Source organism: Phyllostomus hastatus, unplaced genomic scaffold (assembly GCF_019186645.2).
Source record: "Phyllostomus hastatus isolate PE091 unplaced genomic scaffold, TTU_PhHast_1.1 phas_contig_58, whole genome shotgun sequence".
NCBI lineage: Eukaryota > Metazoa > Chordata > Mammalia > Chiroptera > Phyllostomidae > Phyllostomus > Phyllostomus hastatus.
Genome location: NW_025333916.1, coordinates 42,059,839 through 42,082,532, shown reverse-complemented (window position 1 = coordinate 42,082,532; position 22,694 = coordinate 42,059,839). Strand labels below are relative to the sequence as shown.

General features: G+C 45.7%; 1 protein-coding gene across 10 annotated transcripts in view; it reads right to left on the bottom strand.

The window, feature by feature from the left end:
• Nucleotides 1–22,694, bottom strand: part of TRIO (trio Rho guanine nucleotide exchange factor) — a 325,844-nt gene that overhangs the window by 150,968 nt on the left and 152,182 nt on the right. For all 10 annotated transcript variants that reach the window (XM_045848128.1, XM_045848129.1, XM_045848130.1 and 7 more), the window contains exons 9-10: nt 18,185–18,415; nt 6,590–6,712 (exon numbers count right to left, since the gene is read on the bottom strand). In XM_045848128.1, the coding sequence (XP_045704084.1) occupies nt 6,590–6,712; nt 18,185–18,415 (354 nt within the window). The remainder of the gene's footprint in view (nt 1–6,589; nt 6,713–18,184; nt 18,416–22,694) is intronic.

Here is a 22,694-nt window from a genome sequence, read left to right as displayed (position 1 = left end):
GAGAGGAAACTGGGGACGGCGTATGGAAACTTTTCTATGTCACTGTCACAATTTTTCTGTAAATCTGAAACTGTTCTACAGAAGCGTATATAAAAACGTGAGTGTGTGTGTGCGCGCGTGTGTGTGTTGGTGTACACACACAGTCCTTCCCCCTGAGATGCTAGCACCTGGCCGCTTAGCACAGACTCTCGGCACAGAGCAAGCTGTCCTGGAGGTGGCTGGCTGCCGGCATCGAGGGCTCCTGCTACAGAGGCCCTGCACACATGCTGCCCACAAAACTCCTCCCATCACCGGAAGCTGCACCGTGACGTGACTCCCAGGCAGGAGGGGCTTCTGGAGAACCATGCTTCCCCTGCTGGGCCTCCCGCAGGACCCACGCCCTGCTCCTCCCAGCAGAGGCACAGCTCACAGAGCACTGTGCTTTATGCTGCACACACACTCATTTTTAAGAGCTGAACCCTCCTTCTTATTGATTGCCACTGCCAGGTGACAGTGCCTCCCAGCAGCTAAACTTTATGGCTCTGAAAGAAAGAGTCCCACCTCTTTGCTAGCAGGTAAAGACATCTGCAAGAATAAATGTCTAAAGGAACAAGTGCATTGTTAGATTATCTGGGCTGCTAAACAGCATCCATTTAGCCCCACTGCTCATTTTGCACTTGAAATGAGCCAGCACCAAGGGTTCATGGCCTCCCCTGCGCACCTTCCCACAAACAGAACCTGCCTCGATCCTTTACCAAGAGAGGTCCCTATGTCACTAACCACGCAGGCCATGAATGCTAACTTCGGCGGAGTACCTACCCCAAGCCCCAAAACAGCTTGAGACGTGGACATTATTTCATTCCCACATCACAAGGGAGGAAACCGAGGCACAGAGAAGTAAAGGAATTAGCCCAAGGCCACCAGTGGAGCTTGGACTATTCACACAGCAAAAGCCTGGGTCAGGGTTCCTCTTACGAGGGAAAACAGTCACTCACGTTCAGACGCGAAGACAGGAGGGGTGGCAGGTAAGAAAGCCATTTTAGAGTCTGAAGAGACTGGATTTCTCCTCGCTCCTACCTGCAGTCCTGTCCCTGGGGGCATCTCTCCAGTCTCTACATGTCTGTGGGTGGGTAACAACCACCGCCACGAGGATCCAAGGAGATAAGTAAGGGCAGGGCCGGGGTGGGGGCCCGACCGTTTCCTCTTTTCTTGAGAATTAAAATTGTGTAACTGCCTGGAGTCAGGAAACAGGGAACCTCTCAAAGGCGGGTCAGACCTTCCTCCTCCTAGTGTCCTGAGGAGGTAAAGCCCCCAGACGGCCAGAGGCTGGGGTAGCAGCCTGGTGGAGCAGATGGGTCTCCTGATCTTAGGAGAAATGGGACAGGAGAAAAACACAAGCATTTCCCGGCCTGAGTTTAGGCAGTGCTACAAATGTGGCCGCATTCCCTACGGCCGCCTGACGACCGCCCGGTACCCTCCTCACAGAAGTGGAGGAGTTCAGTAGGACCAGGGAGTGGGAGAATCGGCCTGCATATCTTCTGAAAATCTAGAATGGCAGGTAAGGTTTCCTGCTTTCGAAATCCCACACCTCTTTGTCCTGGGAGACAAGATAATTACATGGCACTTATAAAATGCTGTTGACAGAAATGGCTTCATGGAGAATGACTTCCTGACAGGTTATGTCTTTGGAAGGTAATTTGAATCCCGAGGGACTAGCGGGCAGGAGAGCAGGCAGTGGAAGAACTCGAAGAGTAGGCAAGTACGGGAAGATGCGCTGCCAGCAGCTCACTAATCAATCATTTTAAAGAAATCTGTGCTCTTAAAATCCGTGTCTTCCCTGAACCAGAGTTTTCTGGGCTTTAGTGGCTTCTGTATTCAAGGCTTCTTCCATCCAAAAGGGAACATGAACACAGATGACTATCAGAGAGCATCTTCCTCTCCGTCAGTCATCTGCAAAAAGCTTCACGTGGAAAGCATTTTAATTTTTTTTAAGCTCCTACATGAAGCATTCAACATGGCTGTGCATACCACACCATAAATTCATAAGCACGGATTCATTCAACAGGACGTGTCTACTCATAATCCCTGTACCAAATAAAGAAGGAAGGGATCTTCAGGTTGGTGTGGGTGGTCTTTGGCTCTGCAAAATTGCGTGCAAAAATGATGCAAGTGCTTCCTCACATGGCTACAGTGGCCTTGGAAACAAAGCCGTAGGCCAGGCTCTGCAGTGAAAGTCTGTGTCCTGCAGAAGTGATGCCCAGCTGTACAGCTCGCTTCCACCAAGCACACAGGAGGGCCCTTTCGGGTTCCTCCTTACAGCACTAGAATTGTTCTACATGATGAATCTATATTTAGTGCATTTCAAAGGAATTCAGCCAGAAGACTTTCGCCACTTCCTTTCTGAACCTGTTGTGTTACTTCATGCCACAGCTCACTACTTTGAAGAAGCTGATTATAAACAGAAATTATTAAATAAATTGCTAATTCAACACCTCTGAACTAAAAACAATTTAGAATGTATTTTACAAAGGATCTTTCAAAACACAACCATAAGAAACAAACTAAACAACTTCAAACTTAACTACTAAAGGACATTTCTTCTCCCTAAAACCAAAACTGGCTTTATCTTTGTGAATAGGTTTCAGAAAATGAAATTAGCTCCTTGTTAAGCACTGAAGTACCTGTTTCCATTTTTAAGGTGCCCCCAAAGGCTATACTGTCAAAAAAAAATACATAGATCTAAAATACGAACTTAGATCTCTGCCATAATGCCTTCTATTATAATTTGCTTTGACAGAAAGCAGTCACAGACACACAGGGCAGGGAAGGAAATTTGGGGAAGGGAGTGATTCATGTCCGTGGACCTTGCTTCCCCTCTGCTAAAGCGAGACTCCGGTCATTCTGTTGTTTGGGACAAGCTAGGGGGCTGTCATTGAATGAAGCTACAAACACAAGCATAAATAATCTTTACTAAACCAGGTAGAGAGGCTGCAGAGAAGGCCACCCTGTTTTTTCAGGTCTTATGGCTCCCTCCCTACCTTACCACATTTAATCTGTGGCTAGTTCTGGTTGCAGAGGGTGGCCCCTCAGCCTACACGGCCTGATGGTGTACTCTGAGGCACAGCAAACCCCTCCCAGAACAACCCTGGAGTGGTTCAGAGGTGTTCTCTGTGATGTAGGAGGCCCCCAGGCTCCCGGCTGGAGTGGCCAGATTCCTGAGCTCTGTCAGTGACCACCTGGGGCCTTTCACACAACAGGAGTCTCCACAGGCTTGCGGGAGGGCAGAATCAGGGCTTTTCACTCTGACGCCAGTGGAGGGAAATTATATGAGCCGCTGGGTTAACTGTGATAGACTTCTGAATGTCTACAATGAGCAATGGCGATCACTGTGGGCCTAGTGCACCTGGGCTGCTGGCAACAGTGGGTGACGAGCAGGCAGAAGGTGGCATCTAAGACACGGCACAATCAAGTGCCGTTCTTCAAGAGAGGGGGTGGTCTGTAAACATTTATTGCTGGAAAGAAAAGAACTAAGAGTGGGAAAAGCTGAAAATGCTGGGAGAAGAGGCCGACTTGCAGGCTCCAGGTCTGGGCAGTGAGGTGGGAGGAGAGTGCAAGCAGAGAGGGCACGCTGAGCCGTGAAAAGGGGAAAAAACGCGGTGCAGCCAGGTGCGGGGCGAGCACTCTGAGCCTGATCCCGGTGGTGGGGTCTGCAAAGGAGAGAGGCCCACGGAGAGAGGAGGCTCCCAGGAGTCCACCCTGCAGCCTTCCAGGCCACGTGGCGATGCTGCCCAGCAGTCCTACCTCTGACCCCCAGGCCTGCCTCTCACATCCTGTTCTTTGTCCCCAAGCAGAATTTTACTAATTTGTGGGTCTTGGCTTAGCCAGCAAACCTACCAGGGAAAGCCCTCTGACAGGTGGCCACACCTATTCAGGAGGTCTGGGCCTGGCCTACCTACCCCCACCCCCACCCCCCAGTGCCTGGCAGAAAGAATGCCTGACACATGACAGGTGGATTATTTGAAACCAGAGAGAGAAAAAGTGGGCAAAGAAGTTTACAAAGTGAGTAAAAGGTGTTCACATTTAAGGTTTCTTTTCATGCACAACTCAGATATAGGTTTTTAAGTCCTTTCAATTTAAGGAAAAGTGAGCCCAGCACCCCTTAGAATCCCAGGGGCAGTGAGCAGAGATGACAGGAGAGGACTGAAACCCAGGTGAGTGGAGTGCGGAGCAAGCGAACACCTGCCTTTCTCCCAGTCAGTGGTGAGAAGCAGGCCACGGCTCAGGGCGCTACCCTTGGCTTGAGCTTGAGACCTTCAGGCAGAGACATTGCCTACAAAGTGTTCTTGCTCTTGCTCCCCGCCCAAGAACCTGTGCTGACAGCTTTGATGATCACCTCGGACCTCATGAAAAAAGTTGACCAGGAAAACCCAGGGCAAGATTAGTCATCAAGGAGATTTCCCTAATTTAGAATGGGAGGAAGCACAGGAATTGGAGGGAGGAGGGCCCATGGAGTGCTGGACACACTCGAGGACCTTCAGAAGACCCTCATCCTTCCTGTGTGAGAGCGCACTCGGGAAGGGAGGAAGAGACTGGGTGAGTGCACCTGCAGTCCCGCCTCTTACGTTCTTCGGTGTCCGAAGTCTTTGCTCATAGGATACAAATTTCACTCCCATCCTGGAACCACACTGGCTACAGCAGTAGCGTATCTTATAGAGAAAATAAGGGGGAGATAAGAGCACATTCTTCACATATTCTTTGCTACATAAGGAAGGCAAGTATTTTCCAGTATGTACAAGAAGGAGACCACATGTAATGCAGATTAAAAAAACCCAAAGACACATCCACCTGTGGCAAGGCTGCTGAACACTATTCTTAACTGTTTCTTGAGATTCAGAGCAGAAAGGTTGGGATGCTTATCTTTAGTTTACACATGAAGACATGTATAGAAGGTAACATTTTAAAGGCACCGTCACTGAATTGGACTTACCTGCAGTGTGTTCTGTTATCCCACAATTCTAGCCGGTAGTTCCCTGAGTAACTGAGTGCGTGAATGAGCCTTTGTCATATAAAACCTACCCACATGGGAGCCAAGGTCATTGCGGTTTACCTTTGTTTTACAGATTTGAGACCACAGTGTTAGAGGGCTAGTGACACTCCTCCTTCTACAACTGAAGACCCTCCTCATTTCTAATAAGTTTTCATGCTTTTAAGTTTAGTTGCTTACTATTACTATTTCTATGGTAGGTTTTTTTTTTGGGGGGGGGGGGGGTTGGTTATATTTGCCTGGTAGATCTTTTTCTAATACTTTATATATTTTCAAACTTCCTGGGTATTTATATTTTAGGTGTGTCCTTTGGGAAAAAAACAAGCAAGATTCTTAAAAAGTATTCAATTGGATAAATCTTTGTTAACTATAGTCTGTTTTGTGTTTACTGTAATTACAGACACTTATGGACAAATTACTGCACCTTAATTGTTGTTTCTGTCATGATTTTTGTTGTTCTCATTTCTTTTCTTCTACCAGATCCATGTAGTAGGCTTTTATTTACCCAATTTTCTGTATTTCTTTTCCCTTTATACTTATTTTGAGGTGACTTCCACTCCTAAGCTTAGAGTAGCCATTCAAAAAACGCTAACATACACACCTGGATTTGCAAACCTGAGATAAACCACACCCCCCACCCGACTTCTGAGAACCTCTCTCCATCTCCTGTGCTGAGTGGTCTGGTACTTTCGTTCCGTCTTGTTTGTAACTACCCCCAAATTCGATGCCTTTTGTTTAATCACAGGTGGCAAACACAAGGCCCGAGGGCCAAATACGGCCTTCCACCTTGTTTTATCTGGCCTGGCACCTTGTTTCTACCCGGTGGCAGCGCCGAGCTCCTTGCCCCTAGTTAAGGAGTAGTTACATTTATACAGTCCTAAAGTTACATTTGGCCCTTTGAAGGCAACCACAAGGCTGATGTGGCCCCTGGTGAAAATGAGTTTGACACCCCTGGGTTTAAATTTAAATGGTCACTCCACTGAGATTTACAAACATATTTACCAATATCTGTGCTCACTGATGCTGGTGGTCCTTTCTTCTTATACTTTACTTCCTCTCTAGGAGCCTATTCTTCAGGTAAGACATTTAACCTTAAACATTAAGGACACTTTTCCAAAGTCACACAGCTAGAGAGCACTACAGTCAAACCTCGAACGGGACCAAACACCACGGCCTCTGCCCTGTCTCCTAAGCACACACATTTAAAGGAACTGGGAAAAGGACATGAAACGCCCGCCCAACGTTACAGAAGGGCAAGAACTGCTATTCTCTGGTTTGAAATGAAACTTTGCAAAGTAGTCAACAAACACTGGTACAATAAATATGGCAAAAATATTCAAGATTTTTTTTGTTTCAATAACATAACATTTTTCAAAAGGGCCAACTGACTACAGCATCGTTTCGCCTCTGCCATGCAGGTTCCCTCTAAAATCTGAGCACCGTCTCCCGTGAGTCACCTTCAAACATGTGTAGCCGAGGCTAACTCTTCTCAGATGTGGTTAAAAGTGATTTAAAACCATGCACAGAGGTATTTATGGAAAAAAACAGTCACAGCCATTGTTTTACCTGTGCTACTTCTTCAAAATCTTCATGACGTTTCTGCAAAGCTCTGGCCCGATGAAGGGACTTCCCCACACCTGTGTGTTTGCTCAGAAATGCCTCCCCGTGGTTCTCGATCCAGTCCAGCACCTACAGTGGGAACAAGTACACGTGCCATCAAAACGATGTCTTGCCTTGTTCAAGGGTAGGGCTATCTACCGAAGACACACGCTGTTGCCCAACTCTATAAAAAAAAAAGCAAAGAACCAAATGGAGGCAACTGTATGCTAATCTAACACGCTTGAGAATTACATCTTCTATCAGCTTTCCAACACAGTTTTAATCAGCTCTTTAAATGTGTAAATATATATATAAACGTTACAAGCAATGATGGCTGATTTAAACCTCACCGCACTTTATGCATGATGAAGCCACCAAAACTGACTAGATATGATAGTGGTTATCAAGCCACACAGGACCAAGTTAACATTTTTATAAGACTCAGAGCATCACAACTCAGGCAGTTCAAGTTTAACTACAGAGCTAACGTTTTTCTGTCTCTTCCTTAGAAGACTTGAAACATATCAATAAAACCTAAGAAAACAAAACACTTCAACACCTCTGTCCTGGTCTGGAGGTTAATTAATTAATTCTATAAACTAAGCTGTCGTGAAAGCTAAACCTCCTATGGATTTAATTACTTAGGTTGCTGTTGAAATCCACCCCACCGCAGAGAGGGAGGGAAAGCACAGCGCACACCCCAATGCTTTTAGTTCCCGGTTGGGAGCGAGCAGCTCCGTGGCGCTCGGGCTGGAGAAAACACTGGCGGTAGCACAATGTCAAGTGCATGCTCTGTCACTTTCTGCTGGGGGAATGTAACTAGCAAAAAACTAAGTCAGTGACATCTTTGGCTAAAAACAGAAAGATATCACTTAAATATTTAAATACACTTGCTAATATGCCGCCAAAGTGCTGAAGGCTGCCTTGAACTTGCATTGAGGTAAATATGGTAACTGCATATGGATCGAGGTGATTTGGGACTGAAGAAGCCACTGGGCAGGCACAGCGGGGACAATGGTCTAGAGGGCCACCTGGAAGCACAGCGGTAACAGCGAAATAGAAGGGGCCTCCGTGTGGGGTCCATGGCTGTGAAGGGGGTTCCTGGCACTTTGTTCCCTGCACTATGGAGAGGTCAGTGGCACTGCCAGATACCTAGGAGGGGCAGTCAGGGCCACAGGCCCCAGCCCAGGGACAACAGGACTTGTGCTCCACTGCTCCAAACCAGCACTTTCTGAAGCCGAGGGTCTGAGGGGTCCTCTCTACACAGGTGGAGCGACATTAGCAGTGCATGTAGTAAAATGGCTTGCAAACCAGAATAATTCTCTGGTGGGCCGCTGTGAAGACCCTTGCAGACAGCAGGAGCTGAGAGCAGAAGTGTGTGTTCAAGGGGGAGGGTGGGGTGGGGCATGGAGGCCCAGCCTTGCAGGGGGTGCCCAGGTCAAAGCTACCTGGTCAAAGTAAAAAGTTGGTTACCTTTTACTAGTTTGTTTCTGACACTTTTGTCAACGCCACCACTTTACCAGTCAGTCACCTGGGGTCTCACTATCAGAGGAAGTGTTACTGGATCTATTTGTATTGCCTATCAGCTCAGTCCACCTGAAAGCTCTCTCGTCTCCCCCCTGCATGCCAACACAGGGTCTAGCTGTGTGCTCTTAGGCAAGTTCCTCACAGTTTCTGAGCTGCAGCTTCCTTACCTGCGCAGTGGTGATATCATACAGGCGTTCAGTGATAGCTGTGTTAAGCACCGTAACATCCGAGTGGCAAATATACAGAGCGTGTGTGCCCCCACCCATAAACTGTGCCCGAGGCAGGCTCCCATCAAGGTGTAAGCACTCCAGTGGCACAGCTAAAAAGATTCCATTGCTTTTTAACTAGTCTGCTTTAGTACATCTCTTTTACTTCCAGAGACAGAGACAGAGAGACAGAGAAGCACTCAGTATTGTCCTGCCATTAGAAGGTAGTGCCACACTCACTGACTGACTTCAAGGCAGACATGAAGCTGCTGAGTTGTTCATACCACGGGCTCTTAGTACACATTTTAAAACACATATTTTAAAATCCACTCCTAAAAAATGTCCAATGACAGCTTCAAGACATCTCAGCCTCCAAGAATGGATACGGTAAATGGAATGTGCTTCTGGGCATGAGGCCAACAGCATGCAGAAGACAGGGATCACATATTTTAAGAATGAAAAGAATTTGGAGCTACATAAGTAACATCTGTGCCTCGGTCCACCTGCCCATCAGATTTGCATGAAGGGCTGGATGACATTCTTTACTGTAATTATAGTACATTCGGTATATTCCTTGACCGTAAAGAAAAAAAGGAAGCCATGGATATGCAGCAAACCTTATGACTGCTGGTAGCTCAGTACAGACTTGAAATAAGGCACAATTTCAAAAAGTAAAAGGTAAACATTGTTTTTTGGTAGTAAGGGCTCGGAACGCAAAAACACAATAATTTGAAAGTAATTATAATTTGTTTTTTAAGCCTAAGAAAAGTTAGAAGTAGAAGATATTATACACCGACCACTCAAGGTTATCCTGGGCATTTTTCTTTTATCAGTGCTTCCTTTAGACAAAAATTGTAAATACTGGGTCAAATTACATTTCCAACAGATACGAATGCAATTCAAAGAGTGTACAAATTTCCAAGCACTTTATTAAAAGAGTAGCAGGTGGTTATGAAATCCATCCAGCTAGCGTTCAAAATGCAACTCCCTCACAGGCTTTATTTTGCACAAGCCTGCCAATATTTCCTGGATGGCTAAGGAATCCGGAATCAATAGACTGGCCCGAGGAGCATTTCAAAGGCATGCTTGTGGATCCTATCAACTCAAAACATGCATATAGGGGAGGCTTCATCAACCTCATCCAGCCGGCCACTACTGACCTCAGCTCTGGCGGCAGTGGCTGCCATCTCTCTGCCCTGTGACCTCGAGCCCAGGAACAACGAGGACTGCACATAGGATCTGCTGTGTGGCTGCCAGACTCGGGGAAAAGGGCAAAAGCTGATCCCTCCCGGCAGTCTACCTGGCTCCAGGCACAGGGCAAAGCTGGGAGGGCAGTTTCTGTTCAGAGGATGCAATAGGAGGTCACGCCCCTGCGTGCCAGTGCCCTCTAAAAGACACGGTGACAGCTCTGAGGTCAAGGTCACTCCAAAGGGAGCCACCAACACTTACATGTTTCACAGCATCAAATGACAGATGTGCAGGAAATCCTATGGATTGTTTAGCTTAATTCTCAGGTTGTCATTACACAATTGAACATGATGCTGGTAAGTACGATTGTGTACCTAGAGCTGTCTAGGATGCTGATTATGAAAACAAGGTAAGACCTCTGACACTAGACAACCAAGAACACTCAAGGCAATCTATTTTTACTGGTATTTGAGGACCCAAAGCGTATTCAGAGAAAATATACAAACATCTGTCAATTTCAGCTACTGTCTGAAAGAGACAGTACATGGTAATGTTTTCTGTCAGAGTAAGGAGAGCCCCTTCTAAGTCACGTTATATGCATATAAAAGTGAAAATAAGCTCTTTTGATTCTATATTCAGTTAAAAATAACGATGATTACATGAAACAAATGCAAAACAAAGGTACTTCTAAAATACTCTGCATTTGTTCTTTTTTTAACATAAAATCAGATTTTTTTCCAGTTGTAAAATATGAATTTTTCCACACCCTACCCTACATTCCCTACCAAACCAAAATTAACCTACTTTCACTTATTTTAGTTACTTCCCTGTTCAATCTGTTGGCTTTTATTTAAACCACTGGAGATGCCAATGTAGACAGAAATGTGCCTAATGAGTTTCTAGCTGTGCTTTTAAGTAAGCACTGCAGAAAGAAACATTTACTGTATTTCGCCATATATAATGTGCATCCATGGTGCTGTGTGCATCATACATGGGATTATCACACTCATTACTATACCCATAAGTAACCATCATACCCATGTATAATGCATATCAGCATTTTTTTCCTCAAAAATTTGGGCAAAAAAGTGAGCAGTACACATGGCAGAATGTGAACCTTCATTATGATCATATCAATGTTATGTTAGTGATTCTAATGAAGGACAGCTGATCAACCTAACAATGTCATTTCAAATTTACTGAAGGTAAATAGGTGACCAAACAGGCGGCCTTCGCTTAGAAAATGTTCGTTTTTATTACAGGCTGGTGTTTAGCATCACTGTCAAGTTACCTAACACGTACCTTACCCATGAAGTTTAAAATCACAAATGAAGAAACGCTCTGAGCGCACATTACTGGCCTCTACATGCTCATCCTATGTTGGGCTGCCTGACACTTTTTTGCCCCACAAGCTCAGAGTATATTTTGCTCCTGAAGCCAGTGTCTGAGTGGTGCTCTCTCCGCCCCCGAGGAGGCCAGGCTACCTGACCCACACTGCATGGAGAAGACGCAAGGCCCCGGCTGGCTGGGAAGGGCTGGGCTCCAGGTTGCTGGGAGGCGTTCATGCCCTTGCTCTCTCCGGTTCCATTATCCACTCCTAAGGTGATGGGCTACACTTCAAAATGTTGTTTGTTTTTTTAAGTCTCCTTGAGTAGCTATTTTCCTTCACTCTTGGGGATGGGCAGTGGCAGCTGCTGAGAAAGCCCTTTTCCCTAACAACTTCTGAAAAAGCCCCCTTTCCAGCCCAGAAAGCCCTACTTAAACAGTCCTTCCTAAGTAACAGGTCGATTCAATTTTACTCTCTGATCAGCTCATAAATGAAGCATCCCCCTCGGGTCAACAGCGACAAAGGAGTTAAAAACCCACTAGCCTTCTGGGAGCCTCGCCAAGTCCCCTGACTTCTTTGAGGCTCTGTTAGATTACCTGGAAAATGAGGGGCCAGCACGACACAACTTCTGCAGTGAAAGGAAACAGACACGAAAGCCACACGCATCTCTGGGCTTTGGGACTGAAGGGAGGAGGAGGAACTTAGGTCCAGCATTTTCAGCTGCCTGGCAATAATGACAGTCTCCCGCACCATCCCCTGCTTCTTTATTTCTCTCCACTGGGGCCAGGGACACTCGTTTCTTCATTCATTGCATTTCAAAAGTAAATTAAGTTTGTCCTAAATATATATATTCTTAATATGAAAATATCTTTTTAAAAAAGTGGTTTCTAGAACACTACAAAATCTACTAAGCCAAATCACTTGGGGATAAAAAAGCTATCAAAAAAACAAACACCCTGGCTGGTGTGGCTCAGTGCACTGAGCACTGGGCTGCAAACCAAAGGGTTGCCAGTTTGATTCCCAGTCAGGGTATATGCCTGGGTTGCAGGCCAGGTCCCCATTAGGGGGCAAAGACAGGCAACCACACATTGATGTTTCTCTCCCTCTCTTTCTCCCACCCTTCCTCTCTCTAAATATAAACAAATGAAATCTTAAAAAAAAACAACCCCAAAACCAAAACTCTCAGTTAAGTTACACACAGGAAATATATGGCACAAAACCAAAATGCTCTGCGTTGCAAGAGCTGCTTTTGTTTAACAACATGTTCCTATGAAATCTCACTCCATGCACTTTCTTGACTGAAAGTATGGGTGAAACCCATGAAGAAGGGCTCGCAAAGAGGTTAAAAGACTTTTAAACTTTTACATCATCTGTCTGTCTTTTAAAAAAGAAACCACCAGTTCTAGTATTAAACTAGTTTTAATTACATAAGTACATAAAATTTCTTAAGGAAAACAAAGAACTTAGAAAGAGGGAGGGAAGAAGAAAAGTAGGTAGGTTATTATTAAAATAAATAGTCTTACCTTGGATATCCCCATAAAACCCTAACCAAGCAAACCACCCCTCTACCAACACTGGTTAATCCTTTCAGTAATTTTATAAACATTTAAAAATTATTTTTTCATTCTTGGTTTAGAAATGAATATAAAACAGTCCAAAGTTGTCCAGAAAACTACCTTCCTATGCCCAGATAACTTTATCTGGGAAAACAAAGTTATTCAGCACAGATTAAGTCTACACGTTGAACTATATAGATATATACACATACACAGGTACGCCTTATGCATGCCTGTCAGCTTCCCTTTCCAGCTCATCCTCAGGCACTGTCCTCACAGGGGGCCCTGGCAATGGGCTGGCGCTCAGTGAAAGGGAGTCCCAAGCTGTCTGGGGTTTGGTCTGGGCTCTGCTTACTCCTTATCGTTCCGGCTTTTAGCAACTGCAAACTCAAGGGCTCAAAGGCCTCAGCTCCTCGTTGACTTTCAATTTACCCCAGTCACTTGAGCTCCTGTTCCAGTTCCCCTGGAGCACAGTGGCAGCTCCCGCACCCTGTGCTCTTGTCTTATGTCTGCTCTGAGGTAGGGATTCACCCATTTTCCCACTTTCTTACCTCCCGCCATTGAACATTCAGCTCTCTCCAAGCTGTGGTTACTAAGGTTACTCTGACAGTCATGTCTCTTCTGGGTTCACTAGGACAAAAGGTAATTAAAGCCAGCTCAAAACCAAAAGTCTCAGTTAAAACTCACACCAGGAGGCGTGGTCAGCCTCAATCTGCTGTCAGCAGGTTACCAATCCCAAACGCTTGCACTCCAGGACTTCCTAATTCTAATTGTAAAACTCTCATAAAAGACAGCAATCCTTTACAGTCTAAACCATTCTTATCAAGAGCCGCAATTGGAACTGCGACCTTTGACCGTGGGAATGTGAGCAGAAGAGAATGTTAAATAGCTGGGGCTCTATAATGAGTCTGATGAGTGGGATGAGAAAAACCCACCTTCCTGGCTTCATGAGCAAAGACACATGAGGTTCAGGAACCTTCACTTAAGGAGTAGGCCCAGTGTCTGTGGTGCCACCTAGATTGAGCCGCTGAGTCAGCCATCACGGGGAAATGGCTTTTACTGGCAAAGGATGGCAGCCTAGGACCCAGGTAAACCCATGAAATCACTTCTCTGTGGACCAAAAGAGCATTTCTTTGCCTCTTTGGCATATCCTGACTTCCCTCTCTCTGCTAGAACCGGGCAGTTAGGACCCTCATTTTGCATTCAGGTACCGAAATCTTTAATGTTTTAAAAATCTCATGACGCTTGCAAAACTCCTACACACTGAAATTATCCCTTCCTTCCTAAGTCCCTAACTTCCGACATCAATCAAAGCTCCTGTTTCTGCAGGACCCCCCCAGCTGGATTATTTAATTCCAATAAGGCCAACTACCCCACCCCCCATTCCAGAATAAAGAAATTTTTAGCCCAAAAGAGTCTTTTAGCAAAATTGGGGAATTCCTTCAATTCCTTCATTCACTCATTAACTCACTCAACAAACACTGAGCATCTAGTCTATCCCAGGCACTTGGGAAACACCAGGGAATAAAAAAACACAGAACAGATCACTGCCCCCGAGGACCTTACGGTTCTGCTAAGATTTCTCCATGGCTGACATGGACGTCCACAATGGGAACTTCATCTGTCTCCTTACATAGAGTCTGGCTCATCACATCGCAACCAGAGCAATCTTTCTAAGGCAAGTAGCATCATGTCACCCACCCCCCACTGCCCACAGCATCGAGTCAAAATGCTCTGCCGACAGGCCCTTCACAGTGTGAACCAAGGTGGTGAAATGGGAAACGCACTCGCTCTTCAGCAGGCTCGCTGTGAGCATCAAGTGAGTGTTAAGAAAGGACAGATACCTACAGGTCAGTGAACACTCACAAAGCACCAAGATGTATGAGATATCATACAGAGGTTCCCTCGTAGCCACACACAAGTCACTCCAGGCCCTGGCACCAATTCACAGCCCTTAGTCAGGGTTTGCTGTGTCCCTGCAGTGGTGTCCTAAATCTTACAGCAATAAGTCCCAAGTGTTCATCCTGGAGGTCACCTCTCCTGCAGCAGCCCCAGCTCATGCCTCCACCTCTCTACACAGGGCCACCTCATACTCTTTGATTAGACCCTGCCCTTCCATGTCTCTGGTCTCTTTGCAATTCCTGTTGCCCATTCCTCGACTTACTGAGGTCCTTCAAAGATCAGCTCCCATGAAGCCTTTCCTGGTGTCCAACAACTGCTACTTGCAAATCTATTACAGGACTTGTCATTTCCCTTGTTTACTAGACCCTTGACGTTTGAGAAGAACACAGACAAAACTCTCGGGAACACCCAAATCTGGACAAGTCACTAACTCACAGATCTGTCCCCTCAGAGCACATGCACAAGGTAGGCGGATAAGAGATGAGGGTAGCCAGTTTCATTTACACTCTCACTCCAGGTAACACCCTGGTGGGCATGACTCAAACCAAATACGTAAGTGCCAAACCTGAGCATGTTGTGGTCTACTTTACTAGACTATTAAACCATCTATCCCTTGATTATAACTCCTTGAGAAGAGGAACTGTGAGATACTCAACGTATTTACTTCTGCACCTCTCACAATGTGACACATTCAATTAATATATTTTGAGGGGGAAAAAAATAAGTATGGATGAGAAGAATCTAGTGTGACCAGATCTGTTTGACTATCTTTTCACAATCTTAGTTAATGGCCCAGCATGAACCTGGAGAAAGTTCTTTAAGAGATACTTCATCAGGGCTACGCTACCACACAAGAAGTGCTGCTGGGGAAGCCAGAGGTCCTTTTAGGGAAAGGTCTTTCTGAGGGGCTTCTCTGGGGGAGCCAGCCTGCACAGGGCGAGTCACCTCACCTGCGAGTTGGAGTAACTAGCCCCCACCCATCCAAGAGGCAGGCGGGCTGGACTGGTGAGTCAAAAGGCAGGTTTGATAGAACCCTGCTTCCCAACTATCACCCCATTTGAATGAACACAACAAAAATACACTACCCTGCTATAGTACACTAAAGCATACTCTAAACTGAATAACACCGTTTAGCAGGTACCCAGCCACTCATGAATTCAACCAAACATCCACCGAGCGCTGCTCTAACAGCCAACGGAAGGCAATGGGGATGCGTACTACGTGACCATCGGGATGAACGGCCCAAAGATCACCGACTTCGCTTTTAGGTAGGCAATGAAAAAGCTTAGTGCTGAATGTCGGTCAGTAGCTAGCACGTGGGCGGAGCAAGTCTCCGGCCAGTCTTCCCACCCGCCCTTTGATATGGGCAAGTGCTAAAGTGTTATGTAAAGCGGCTTCACCTGCCCCCACACCGCAGCACCTGACTCTCATCCCAAACACCTTCCATAAAGAAATTACAAAATGGCCTTTGCTTGTCGTGGAAAAAAAATAACCACGAGGACAAAATTACTCGTGTTTTAAAGATCAAATGCCCCTGCCACGTCCCCACTGCCCCCGTCCTGCTGAACACCTGGCAGGCTGCCTAGAGCCCCGTCTCCCAAGCACTTCTTTTCAGACAGGTGCCTGCCCCTCAGGAGGCCTGTTTCCCTTGAAATGCCGTCATTCCACACTGACTGTGTGCTAAGCTGCTGCTTTTTTTTCCCTCAGCAGCATGTATAGATGCTTCCTCCTAAACCAAAACAACCAGACAAAAACTTGTGGCATCTCCAGTTGGCTTATGATGTTTCTGTGGATTCTGATTCTTTTTATCTTCACAAATTTATTTCTGTTGACCGCGTCTTTCTGAAGTACTACAGTTTCTTTTTTCACTTATTCTCAGCTTAACTCTCCTACTCCTGCTCAATATGGCAAAAATTTCCACATGCTGTAACTTCTTGAGTTTTGAAAACACAATTTTGGTTCTGACATCCTATGCGCCCCTTCAAGGTAAAAAGACTTTGCTTCATCTTGCAACTTTGCTCCAGACTTCCCAAGTCAAGCCTGTGTAGCCGTTTCCTGTACGCATAACAAGTCCTAACCATTCCCGATGACTTAATCGGCAAAACCTTCCCCTCCAAAGCACCTACCAGGTGTCTACGGAGGGCTGAGCATTCTGGGTTCTGCAGAACACTTCCTCCTGCTGACACCCCACCCTGCCAACTGCTCCTGAGGAGAAAAGCTAGCTGAAAGAACTGGCCTCATTACTGTCACAACTACCTTTCTAATATAACAATCATTATTTGCTGTGTTCAAATTCAAGTGCATTAAGTACATGGTGCCAAATTAGACTAGACTCCCACAGGCTGCCTTTCCTCGTGCCTCCCGACATAAACAGTTCAGTGGCTTATCCTTCCATGACTGGGCCCCCAGGAGCTGTCGGCAGTGAGGGTAAGAAAGGGGGGAACACCTTGCTGCCGCTGCAGACACAATCCACAAGTGTGTTGGTCCACGGTTGTGGAATGAATACTTGATCCAACAGCCAGAGAGGTGGGTAGGAAAGTCCCCTAACAGTCACATTTCATGGCGTGTGAAAGCTTTTGGACAATTAAGAAAAACTAGTCCTCATGTTTCCAACCTTACCATTTCAGTCCACAGAGTAACTCCTAGACCTGGACTCCTCCCCCTCACTCCTCGCTCTGTATTCTCTCCCCAGCAATTATCTTCTTGGACTAAAACAACACTGTCAAGAAGCATGAATCACATCAAACCCATGATTCCTGAGGCACTCTGTGTATGCAACCTTCAGAGAACTCAAAAACTGTAAGTCAGCCAAAGCATAGTATGTGAAAATTAAAAATTATGGCACAAGTAAAAGAACTGTGAACTCACCAGGTTCCCATTGCGCAGAGAAGGGTGGTGAACAATGTGGAGAATGTGTGTTTATCAGAACACAGCGTGACTTTCCACAGCCTCAGCCCACTCAGCAGAAAACCTTCTCACCTTCGGATGGTGCTGGGGAGAGTGAAATCTGAGCTCCTGCGTGTCTGAACAAAGCGCCCAGGCTCTCGGACGCTCAGGCAGAGTGGAGTGTCTATCACTGTGGCTTCCAGCCAACTCCCCTGGATGCCGAGCTCCCCTGCACCCCTGAGGATTCCTCATCCCCAGAGCTGACACCTCATTTACACCCTTTCCCCCCTCTACTTCAGAGCAAGGACACAACTATTACCTTATTTACCACTAAGGCAAAGTTGTATTGTATAGGTCCCCCCAGTTTTAATCCTTAAAACGCTGGTAGCGGGACAGCATTCCCTGTTCCACAGTAAGGAGACAAACAGCAAGGGGACTGGGCTTCCTCCTACTTTTTATGACAACAATAACGAAGGGATGTCAACTTCTTAGAAATGAAGAGTCATGAAAGGCCACTTTTCTTTAATTAAACAGCTATTTATTAAGCACCTACTGTGCCCTACAGACTACCAGGTGGGAAAAGAAACACAATTGGCTTATAGTTGAAATAATGGAAGAGCAGATAGACCTTACATTGTAATAGTACGGTGGTATAAGCATCACTGCATTATTTTCACAAATAAATATAACTATGAATGGTCTGTCTCAAGAACAAAACTCAGAGCCCCTCCTCCCCCATTAAGGCCCAGCATCTCTCACGTGTTTCATGCACACGAGATAATTAGTGGCTAAAAACAGCCTGAGCAGGCGTTCTCAGGAGCTGCATGTGTGTTACTGCGCATTTTGTGTTCCCCCGTCATTATCTCCCACTCCCTCCATCAGCACAGACAAGCCCGGCATGGACCCTCCCACCTACACTCTCACTTCAGCACACTCGTTCCCTAGGGGAGCAGCGGCGCATGGAACTGACCTGCTGGACGTCCTGCTGGAACACACACAGCTGCAGCCTCTGGTGGAGCCGCACCTTGCGGTGCTGCCAGATGTTCTCGAGCTGCCGCTGGTGGTGCAGCACCTCATGGATGACATCGAGGACGTGGTGCACGGCCTTGGAGTAGTTGGCAGAGGCTGTGAGGGAATCGGAGCTGCCGGGGGTCAAGGGCCGCTGGAGCTTGTCCAGGAGCGACTTCCCATCCTGGCTCACCTGCCCGCAGAACAGACTCTCGATTAAAAACGAGCAATTACTCAAGATCTGCTGCTCTGCTCAGGCCACGCTGCAGGTTCCGTCCTCAGATGTGTGCACATGTGTGTACACACACTCATGCACAAACATAAGCCATACTGTTATTTGAAGGCATATTTTGTAAAGAACAAAATGATATACTTAGAGCAAACCCATCAGCTATCTGATGGCACCACAAAACCACAGGTGGTGAAACATGGGTTGAAAGAACGCTCATTATCATAAACACCGTAGTAGACACTACTCTTAATGAATAAACATAGTATTTCGCCTTAAATGACATAAGTCAATGGATATAAAATTGCATTGCTGCAATATCCTCAAATTAAAATTTAAAAGTAATAATTTTCCCTTGAGCTATTGCTAGAAAAAAACAATCACAGTGGAGTGAAATTTTAATGTTCAATCTTGAAACCCCATTTTAAAAAAATAATCATTTAGCACTAAGCAAGGAATATGCATGTAAACTTTCTGATGTGGTTGGACAGCAATTTTACTTCACAAAACAAAGAAAATGTTAAGGTGCCACTTTATTTGGTCCATCGACTTTAAAAAGTAATGTTAATTAAAATGTCAGCTTTTGAAAAAGACTTCAGTGCTGTTATTATGGCAGGTGACTATCAAAATACAATTAATGAACAGCACTCAGACTAACTAAAGAAAAGATGAGGATAGAATATGGAAAGAAAAGCATTATGTATTTTTCACTTTTAAGAGATGATGAAGCTGGACGTGGCAGAAAAACCATGTCCAACCAGACAATAAAACAGACACGTCAAGTAACTGGGCTGCGTGATTTGGCGGGCTCTGTACAGCAAGGCCTCCGCCACAGGCCTTGGAGCGCCTGGTGAATCTGCAAACCCCCTCGGATCCCAATGAAGGGCGGAGCATGCAGGGGCCTGGCGAACAAACACGAACAGGACCCAGCGGTGAGCCCTCCACAGAGAAGGGGCGGGGGCAGGGCGGGGGTGGTAAATGGGATGGGCGGACACAGGAAGCCTCTAGCAACTAACTGAGATGGAAAACCAGCAAGAAGCCTCAGGAATTTCCTAATCCCTTCCTTTAATCCTTTTACAACGTTGTCAGGCTGGAATGTAACATTTTTTCCCCATACCTGCTCCTGAGATCTTTGTTGAAGGTGCTGTCTGTTGCTTATAAAGGCTGCTCTTCATAGATTAAAACTGATCTAATACATCAAAATGGCAAAACTTAAGTGGAAACAAGCCAGGCTGACATAAGCAAAGATAAGAGGTACAAAAAAGAACCAAGTGCACCACTGAGGTAGGGCCAGGCACATGTGAAGACAAAACAGAGGAGATGCAAGTCTTCTAAAGCAGGGACACCCCAGAAGTCACTGGAATCTGCATGGGCATTTCTGACAACGTGGCTGGAGGAAGAGGCGGCACAGTGAGTGGTCTGGGGGGCAGGGCATGGAAGTACTGTGATGGATTCAGAGGCACAGGATATTACTTTCAAATGATGAAGAGTGTCTTGCTTTTGGCAATTACCTGAACTAAGCACTAGTTAACATATAAATATGAAGTTCTTTTTTGTCCTCCTTCTTACCTACTCTAACACACACTGATTTTTTTTTCTGGGAATACATTTACCATGTTCACCAAGCAGGCAGTGCTTGGTTTCCTTTGGAGCTTTGTAAGATTTACTTACTACTTCTAAATACCAGCACAATAACACCAGTCTCGGTATTTGAGTCAGCAAATCTAAGTCACGTCCAGTCTGCATGTGCAGTTGCCACACTCACAATGGTTTTAGATAGATGCCCAGCACCTGAATATGTGTTTTTTTCTCTTCCATTGTGCAAATACTTTTATTGACTAACACATTTATGGACTAAAACACATTTTATCATAAGTCACCTTTCTTTCGTCTCTAATTTACACTGTAGCATATATGTAATATGTATATGAACATATACAAGCTTTATATAAAGGTAATCACCCATGCATTCCATTTCAGCAGGCAGCATAACATTTCTGTTAGACAAGAGGCTGCAGCATCCCTTAGGGCTGAGAACCAGTGTTGCAACTCACACATTTCACATTGTACAGAGCCTCGAAAAAAACCCTTACGAGTATTTCCTCTCCGTAGTCCGTACAGGACACGTATGCAGGAAACGTACACCAGAGTGCGATTTGGTAGACAGGTGCCACAGGGACACAGGTCAAAAGGCGTGGCAGAGACTGACGGCTGCCTCCGCAAACGCACTTGCTGCTCCTCAGTAGCCAGACCCCTACAGTCAGGAACGGTAGTACCGCAGGTGTACAGCTCTGTTCCCCAGGCTTGCTTACAAACAGAAGTGGCCCATGTGCAGAACTAAAAAATGTTGGATGCAACTTCCAGAAAAAATGGAATAGTAGGCTGAGCATGCTCATTCCCCCTTGCCTCTTTCTCCCCTCTAAGGCCAAAACTTTGGTGCAGATGGTTGGACTTTCAGTAGCTATTCATGACCTTGTGGTAACCTTAAGGATGGCAGCCGGCTAGGTAAGAGCGGCAACAAAAAATCGAAAGCATCCAGAGATCCTCATACTAAGAGAGCCACCCCGCCAGCCCCGAATGCCAGCCTTGGGGCCTCTACCCGAGCAGAAAGCAAACCTCCACATTAGGCCACTGTTTGGGATCTTATACCAGCAACACAAGATGACGAACAGGTTCCAAGCCCTTACCAAGTCTCCAAAGACATCCATGCAACACCATTCACATTTGACTGCTGAGAAGGAAAGAGTAACCTGAGCAAGAATATCCCAGTGACTCTGGAGTAACGTCCCTGGTGTCTCTGTACCAGCTCGAACGCAGATGCCATTCCCGGGTTTGGAACGCTTGCTCCCGGTGGAGCGATGGTGAGGATGGCGGAGTGTGGAATCACAAATACCGGAACACAAGACGATGCCTTAAGCAAAGCTTTGCCTTCAGGGAACCCCTAAGCAGGGATTGGGATGTCTCTGTGGGCAGCACCGCTGGTACTGCCACTCGGCAGTAGAGATGCAGCAGAAATAGCGGGAAAGATTCTGGGCGAGAAGACACACTTGCACCCATGAGGACCAGGCAGCGTGCACCTCCAGAGGCATGCTCAGACACTGCACTTCTCGCAAAAACCTTTCATTTAATTCCATTTCATCTCAGTGCAGCCTTCACAGACAGGTTTGTCAACTTAAAAGGTATTATTCAAGCACATAAAGGATATCATATATACTTTAGTAGCTCTTAGCAAAATATCTTTGTAAGTACAGTAGTATTATGTAGGAAAAAATATACTTGAATTTTATGAAGACCACTGTTCTATTTTTTAGAAAGAGATTTTTAAATGGTACAGAATGACCAGGAAAAAAATTACTGAAAGAAGAGACTGAAAACTATATAGTGGCCGCCCACAATATTTATACACAATTTAAGTACCAAAACACGTAATACACATAAAGTTTATGGTATGTGACGCAGTTTTGATTTCTTTGCTATAGAACCACAAGAATTAATCTGCTTAAGTCACATGTTTTGTCTAAAAATGTGCATCTAGCTTTCAGGCAGCCAGTGCTGGCCCCACAGGGGCTTTGAGGGACAGAGATCCAGAAAGAAAATCAGCCTTTATCACCCAAAGCAGGACTCACCTTCTGTCATTTCTGAACAGATCAAAGTGGCTCATTTTCTCAAGTCTGCTCTTTTTCTTGGAGTACAGTACCTTGAGGCCTTGAATGGTCACGGAAGTGACATTTTACAAACATTAACATTTTATAAACATATGCCCAATATGCCCAAGTACCTGAATGAGTTAAGAAAAAAATGGAAGTACTAACTAAAGTAAAAGAAAGTGATTAAAGTTTAAAAGGTTACCATATGAAAAGTATGTCTGTTCCTAACATTTAAGAAGAAATTTATTTAACGTCTAATCACAACCTCATGTAAGATTTGTGGCCTGAATTCCTGTACGTCACCCTAAAAACACCCACCAACTCACACAGGGACATGCCACTTCTTATTTCTGGAACTTGGATCGCCGTGTTTCCCATGGAACCAGATCACAATTAGGTCTCTGGCGGGAACATTCTTCGCTTGCACAAAGTAAGCATGTTGCTCCGAGCTAAGGAAACAGTGCTTGGAGATAATTGCTGAAAGGTGCAAAAACCACCACCCAAAGACCAACTAAGATCTACGATATGTTGATTAGGTCGAAATGTGGTGTTGCAGATCTAAAAGTGCGAGGAAATGTTCTTCCAGAGACAGAACC